Source organism: Physcomitrium patens, chromosome 12, assembly GCF_059467195.1.
Source record: "Physcomitrium patens ecotype Gransden chromosome 12, ASM5946719v1, whole genome shotgun sequence".
NCBI classification, from domain to species: domain Eukaryota; kingdom Viridiplantae; phylum Streptophyta; class Bryopsida; order Funariales; family Funariaceae; genus Physcomitrium; species Physcomitrium patens.
The window spans coordinates 11,175,848-11,184,145 of NC_143421.1; the positions used below are offsets into that span (position 1 = coordinate 11,175,848).

Consider the following 8,298-nt stretch of genomic DNA (forward strand, 5'->3'; position numbering starts at 1 on the left):
TCCTCAAACTTTGAGTCAAGCAATCGATTTTGCGGTAAAATGTGATAATCGACTTTTTGAATTTTGATCTGAGAATCATTCACGGGAACCTCAACGTTATTACTCAATGGCAACATCAACATCTTTGCCAAACGTACATTCGGAAGTAGAAGACATGCAAATTGACGCGGTACGTTTTAAACCCCTAACTGAGCAAGAAAAGATTCGTCGTCGTCAACAAGGATTATTTTTATATTGCGGAAAACCTAAGCACACTGCTCAACATTGTCCAAAGAAACGACGCAACTATAAAATGAGGGATACGACGGTCAAAGAAGACAACATGTCGGAAAACGGATTCGTCCAGCTACAATAGGGACCGTGCAGCTGGAACCTTGTACAATTCCTAATGAAGGTCCTATCCTCTCCTCAGAACCCTCTCCTTGTTTTATAATAGACTTATATTTAGGACCTAAGAATTACAAAGCCTCTGCTTTATTAGATTCGGGAGCCTCAGCATGTTTTTTAGATGAACAATTTGTTAAAAGTCGTAAAATACCCTTTGTACAGAAACCTAAACCAGTACATGTAGAAGTCATAGATGGTCGTCCCTTGTCTTCTGGAGATGTCACTCATGAAACTCATCCTATAAAAGTAACAATAGACGGTCATGATAGCTACATAGCTTTTAACATAATTAAATCCCCGTCTAATCCACTTATTTTAGGTTTATCCTGGCTAGAAAAATATAACCCTCGAATAGATTGGAATTCGCGTAAACTTGACTTTTCCAAAAGCGTTATTAATAGTTCTACGAACCAAGTAAAAAATTATAAGTCTAGTACAGTAAAACCCGTACTGATAGGTGCAAAAGCATTTATACACGCAGCAAAAGAAGGATCAACTTTTGCTATTTATGCTGCACCTATTTCTGAAAACGTAAAGACTTCAAGTGGCATTCCAAGTCAATATCAGGAGTATCAAGACGTTTTTGAGAAAAAAAATGCAGATATTCTTCTTGAGCATCGCCCATATGATTGTTCAATCGACCTCAAGGAAGGAACTCAGCCACCATTTGGACCAATTTACAGTTTATCGCAAGATGAGATGGCTGAACTCAAGACATATATTGACGAGAATTTAGCGAAGAATTTCATACGCCATTCAAAATCTCCAGCAGGAGCTCCAATTCTATTCGTAAAGAAAAAAGATGGATCTTTACGAATGTGTGTTGACTATCGAGGACTCAACAAGATCACAATCAAGAACAGGTATCCATTACCTTTGATATCAGGACTCCTTGACCAGTTGAATCAAGCTAAGATCTATACAAAAATAGATCTAAGAGGAGCATATAATCTAGTACAGATCAAAGAAGGAGATGAATGGAAGACTGCGTTTCGAACCAGGTATGGACATTTCGAATATAATGTCATGCCCTTTGGACTCACGAATGCACCAGCTGCTTTTCAACATCTCATGAATGATATATTTCGTGAATTCTTAGACAATTTTGTCGTCTGCTATCTAGACGATATCCTGATCTATTCCAAGAACGTCGAAGAACATGAAATACATGTTCGTCAAGTATTACAAAAACTTAGAGATACAGGATTGTACACCAAGATAGAAAAGTGTGTATTTCACACTACTCAAGTTGACTTTTTAGGATACATCATTTCAAATGATGGTCTCATCATGGATTCTAAGAAAGTCCAAACAATCGTGGATTGGAAGATTCCAAGGACGGTAAGAGATGTTCAATGTTTCTTGGGATTTGCCAATTACTATCGGATCTTCATCAAAGATTTCTCACGAGTTGCAGCTCCACTTACACGCTTGACTAGTAAAGATAAATTTCAATGGAATCAAGAAGCGGAAGCAGTATTTGAAGCCTTGAAGACATCGTTTGTCTCTGCACCAGTCTTATATCGTGTTGACTTTTCCAAGGCATTTTTTATGAAAACAGATGCATCAGATTTTGCCTTGGGTGGAGTTTTATCACAAATGGGAACAGATGACAAACTCCATCCGATAGCTTTTCATTCAAGAAAATTCTCAGCAGCCGAGATCAATTATGAGATCCACGATAAAGAACTTCTTGCGATCGTGGATTCCTTTCAAGAATGGCGTCATTATCTAGAAGGCGCTTCTAGTCCAGTCACTGTGTATACAGATCACAAGAACCTCGAGTATTTCATGTCAGCACGCGTGTTGAATCGTCGTCAAGCTCGTTGGAGTATGTCTTTGTCAAGATTCGAGTTCATTATCACTTATCGGCCAGGAAAACAACAAGGTTTATCCGATGCCCTATCTAGACGTTCTTATTTTGCACCAAAAGAAGGAGATGCAGTTTTTGAGCAACAAAGAACGGTCCTCTTGAAACCGGAGCAATTTCATCTCCAAGCAATGAAATCAACATTGACTGTTGATTCAACTTTTCTCAAGCAAATCCAGTCCAGTATGTCCTCAGACCCTCTTGTTTATGATATCGAGAATAATTCTTCCAAGTCTCATGATCCTTCTAAGTTTGAGTTCAAGAATAATCTATTATATTTTGAAGGACGCCTATATGTTCCAGAAGGAGAAGCACGTTTACGTGTTCTTCAAGCACGTCATGACTTTCCAGCAGCAGGGCACTTTGGATATAATAAGACTTTGGAACTCATATCAAGAGATTTTTGGTGGCCACAAATGTGGAAGTCAGTCAAAGACTTTGTACAATCATGTGATATTTGTTCAAGATCAAAAATTCCTCGTCATCGACCTTACGGACTTCTTCAGCCATTACCTATACCAGAACAACCATGGTCTTCTGTTTCTATGGATTTCATCACAGATCTTCCAAGCTCAAGATCTTATGATTCTATATTTGTGATAGTAGATCGTTTCACCAAGATGGCACATTTTGTGCCATGTACAAAATCTATCACAGGTGAAGAAACAGCTAAGCTTTTCATTGATAATATCTATCGCTATCATGGATTATCTAAAGATATCATATCGGATAGGGGAACTCAATTTGTGTCAAGATTTTGGAGGACCCTTTTCAAGATTTTAAAAGTGGACATAAAGCTATCTTCGGCTTTCCATCCTCAAAGTGATGGACAAACAGAGCGCGTAAACCAAGTCTTGGAGCAATATTTAAGGTGTACTATCAACTACCAACAAGATGATTGGACAACCCTTCTGCCATTGGCAGAGTTTGCTTATAATAATAGAAGGGGGGGTAATGTCACGGCCATAATCATGTAAGCTAATAATTACATATAGAAATAGGTAGAAGTAAGTAAAAGTAGATAAAAGTAAGTTAATTATATAATATTTAATATAGAAGCTTCCTAGAAACTTCCTAGACGCTGCTTTGACTTCATAGGTGTCTTTAATTGACTTTTTGGATTAGAAACGTGGTCAACAAGTTGGCCATGTGCCACACATGTTGTTAGCTTGAAGATCAAGCTAACTATGTGGTCCACACGTAGAAAAACTTGCCTTGTAAGTCAAGGCATGTGTCCTACAAAGTCAACACATATTGGAGGTCCTATAGAACGTCGCCACGTAGCCCCTAGTTAGATAGTATATATAGAGACAAGAGTGAAGGCTTCTTCACTCTTGTCAACTCTTTTCTTGCTTCTAGTCCAGGTTCAAGAGTCTTTAGTTTCTTGTCTTGTGGCAATAGCCATTCCAGTTTCCTTTTAATATACCTACTTGTTTATATTTTGACTTATTATATCGAGATAGCCTTTTGGTGTATATTTTTCCTCATCGAGTCTTTGTCCTCGACAGATGGTGGTTGCGGGCGCCACTTATCTATTTCTTTTGGAATAGAAAAGAGGATGATAGCTTCAGCAACTACTTTTCTTTTCTTCTTAAGATGGACAAGAGAGGTGGTAACTTCTGCCATTATCAATTAAGTTATTCTATACCTTCATTGGAGGAATTTAAGGTGACCCTACCGTCGCCCCAAATTTTCACTAACAATGAAGGTGGACAAGGGTGGTATCTTTGTGATCGCTATCATTTATTAAAAATTAATTAAGGATTGAGTTTTCATTTGCAGAATAAGTTAGATTTTATTACCTATTTAAATGATTATAAATTATATGCATTTCATATGTTACAATATAATACTAAGAAAAATTATGGAAAGACGTTCCATATCAACTTGGAGGATAAAACAACATATTCAAATAAGTCAAGTAAAATTTAAGGAGATATTTTAAGATATCCGTACAAGTTCAATACAAGTCATATATAAGAAGATGATTTAGTTTTTTCTTAAAACTAATAAAAAACAATTTTGGATGAAAAAAAAAGCATTAATAAGTGAAAAAAATTCATTGAATGAAAATCTAAACACTTAAGATCAAGAAGTTTATTATTTATAAAAATAAATAGAAAAAAAAAATGAAAGAGTACAACATGTTCAATATAACTTAACTTAATGCTTAATCACATTGAATGAATTACTTTTGAAGGGAAGAAGTAATATTAAACTTAAAAATAAAAATTAATAAAGATATTATTAAAAAGATGTATTATAAAAAAATAAAAAGATAATAGACTAGTATAAAAGAAGAAAAAAAAGAATAAAATCAACTTATAAAAACAAGTATAAATAAGATTAGAAAAGATAAGAGAATATGAAAAGGCAAAGGGATCAATCGCCCATGTTTTTAAAAGACAAGGTGATTAAAATTACCTTTGATAGTTACAAGTAGTTAGAAATAAATTAAATTAGTTTTATTATGTTTAATTAGTATTAGAAGAAAATCACTATAAAAAGCTATAAATAGCTTCAAAGTCATGCTATTATCATTAAAAGAAAATTATAACAAAGAAATTACAATTGACATACTTGTCCATGAAGATATGAATATTTGAAGAGTAGATTGAAGACAACAAGATAAAATAATTTGATAAAATTAACTTATAAATTGAAGACAATTTTCTTAGGTTGAATTACCTTACTATAATTTTGACAAAACCAGGAGTCGCAAAAGATAACTACATCAATAGTTTCTATGCGGAAAGATGGAAAGAATACTTGAGATTCTAAGAATGTAGGTATTCAAATATACACAATCTTATTGGATTTTAAGATGTGGCTTGAAGACTTTAAAAAATATTAATTAAAATCTCTTTTCAATTATTTTTAATAATTATCATAATAAATATAGATGAAATCTTGTCGCTGTTGTTATTTAACAAACATACTACCTAGCTTTTTGTAACAATTTGTCTATAAGCAATCAATCTAGTTATAATTTGCATATTGCCTATGCTCAAATTCTTCCAGCTTGTACTAAGATTCATTATTTATTGCTTTTCATAAGCCACACTTAGCTGTCTTTACAGAAAATTGAAAGTATTTGTACATTTTCATATCTACTTCAAGTTAAATTGTTGAATCTTAAAAATTGTGGTAATAAAATAACAAGTCAATTGGACTTCTAAAGAACTCAACAAAAAACCCAAATAAAATACCATAATAAATAGGAGAAAAGAAGAAAGAACGAAATGAATAAAAGTACAAATACAAAAAAAAATATTTAGCTTTTTCAAGGTAAATTGGTCGTAAACTCAAATAAATCCAAAAATGATACCCTTGTTTATTCTTTTTTTTTTTTTTCTTTAAAATCAAATCAGCTTGGTGTTGCTTTGTACAGCACGTCAAAAAACAAATACATCAATCAAGCATATATTTTTGTTGTTGTGTAAAGTTTGTGGAAAAAATCCATTTTACCGATTCTTTTTATTTTTTCCTTAACAATCCTAAGCCATGAATGACTTAGTAAAATTCTCTGTAACAACATTCAGAAACAGAAATTTATAATCAATGACAAGAACATAGGAATAGACTCTTCAACCAAAAAAACCATGCACCGCCATCTTTCCTTAAAAATTATGAACTAATTCCATTATCAAAGAATTCTTTATTCATCAACATTATTCTGTAAAGACCCATGTCAATCAACCTTGACAGGGTAAGAAAAAATTGTATGAAAGTCTTAGCTAACAACGCTTCTAAACAGCAATCTACAGTTTGAAAAGGCGTCAACAACAGTTGACATATTCAAGAAGATCATTCCAAACATGTTGGTTGAAGTCCGACACCGGGACCCCTTTCACCGACACTCCCAGTTGCGGCGTTTACAAACGCAGCACTGTAGTTGCACCCCCATCGCCAAGTTGTTGCTGCGGCGAATTCTGCAACGCAATTGTCTGGTCAGTTGAAGCGATCCGCTTCACGCACAGTCTCCTGGTGAAGTTCTGCAATCACGCTGACCCCGGAGAGTTCTTTCGTCGGCAGTTCAGACGAACCTCGCCTTGGTTTCCGGTTAGCACATTGATGTTGCCCATCCGCACCATCGCTGGTCCGAACTTGCTCAAGAATGCTAACTTGCTCTCCAGAACCCTCACTAGGGGCCGAGTTCTTACATCATCGTACAGAACCTGATCCGACGACAGCACGGACGTCTTGCTCGCTAGGTTCTTGTAGTATTGCGAGTCGAATCTGATCGGAGTGACCTGATCCATGTCTACGGTGATATCGAACAGATTCGGCCGCGGGCAGATACCCTTCAGCTTTTTGACGAACGCCCTCGGAAGGCTTGGGACGACCCCATTGTTTCCGGGGTAAGTGTACAGCCTGTTGTCGATGTGGTGGCATGCGACGTCGCCAATAGTGTGAGCACCTGCAATCAAGGGTCCACATCAGACATCGTTCTAATGAGACTCTGATCTCGCTGTAATCACGACGAATGCCGCCGGATTGCCACTCGTTGCATCAGTTGCTCAGGCAACATCACTCTGATCGCTGCATCCTCTCGAGATTGCCAGCATTGGAATGCAAGCGTAGATGTGGAGGTACAACAAGATGCGAGTGGTGAGGAGTCAAGGGATTGTCGCATCGTCGTTTACCTGAAAGGATGACCATCTCATCTCTTGTCAGTCCCTGATTCTTGAAGTTAAGGGTCAGCTGGTCGACGTTCATCCGTGGGTCGGGCAGGTTCTTCGTCGCCTCGGCTGCTATGGAATCGTATCCGTCTCTGCGTCCGGCGGGCACCCTGTAGAAAAATCCTCCGGTCAGTCTCACACCGTCCCGGGCCGCAAATGCCAGCAGGTCGGCGCAGGAGACAGTCCCCGGGCATTCCCCCTCAAGCGCAGCCTTGATTTTATCCACGGCGTCGAATCCTTCCAGGCGACCATTGGGAGGTGCGGTCTTCTCCGATCCGGGCTTGTCCATAAGAACTGAACCTTCGCAACCCTGGAGTGGCATTCAAGAACCACGTTTCACACTCATCATCAGTACGATGGTCAAACACATGCATTCAAACAAACCTTTTGAGGGTGCGACGCTGACGCTTCACAGTAAAACAACACAAGATCCGCCGCTATGGGAACAGCTGAAGGGAGTAAGTTGGAAACCAGGATGCGAACGAAGGCGCCTGGATTCCGGAAGGCGAAACTTGCAATGCAAGGGTGGCGGTGCACACTTTCTCGTTCACGCGGTGTGAGATTGATGACTTACACGGACGAAACAGTCATGGAAATGAAGCCGGAGGAGGTCAGGAGCCACATTCTTGCCGAAATCACCATCCTGAGCGGTGGGCTTTGTTTTGAAAATCTCCGTCATCTGTTCGAAGACTATGTCGTCCGCTCGTGGGCAGCTGTTCTTGTAGAAATCGTATCGTAAGCCAGGCGTGTAATTGAGAACTGCGCCAGCGACGCCACAATACAAGCACAAAGCAACTAGCGCCATCGACCCAAGAACGGATACATCTCGATGAATTCTAGCCATGATGGTATGCAGAAATGGTCGGAACAGCCCCGGACTGAGGATTTATAAGATATCGGCAGGGAAATCACAAATTGTACAAGCACGTTGAGGTGGTCGGATGCAAAGCAGTCACGGCTGACCGATCCTCAGCGGCTAGCGAAACCCACACTCACGTCTAACTCACATTCAACTGCCTCAGCCCGTGTCCGCCAATTGAGCTGACTGGCAGGACGTACGTCTGGGTGCAGCACGTTACGGACACACACCCTTCGCCTTATTCAAGTGTGGGTGGATTTAAGTACGCGGGCTCGGAGGTAAAGATAATCGCTGCTAAGTAAACCAGTGGACGGTAGCGACTTAGCGTTTCACGCTACTTTCGGATGAAAGTCCAGAGTAGTTACACTTCCCGCCTAGGGATTGCCTATTTATTTCATCGCCGTTGACATTCAGTCGCTTGATGTAATCCGCCGGCGCAAATGGGCTGGTGTGTAACACCCAATTGTAGTATGGATGTGCTGAAAATAACCTCCTCAAAC

At 38.7% G+C, this 8,298-nt stretch overlaps 1 protein-coding gene across 1 annotated transcript; it reads right to left on the reverse strand.

Moving 5' to 3' along the window:
• Positions 1-5,900: 5,900 nt before the first annotated feature.
• On the reverse strand, positions 5,901-8,038 carry LOC112289371 (peroxidase 57). Its single transcript, XM_024534529.3, has 3 exons — positions 7,514-8,038; positions 6,904-7,249; positions 5,901-6,677 (listed from the first exon to the last, which is right to left on the reverse strand). The coding sequence occupies exons 1-3, from the start codon at positions 7,781-7,783 to the stop codon at positions 6,259-6,261; spliced, it is 1,035 nt and encodes a 344-aa protein (XP_024390297.1). The 5' UTR covers positions 7,784-8,038; the 3' UTR covers positions 5,901-6,258.
• Between the last annotated feature and the right edge of the window lie 260 nt (positions 8,039-8,298).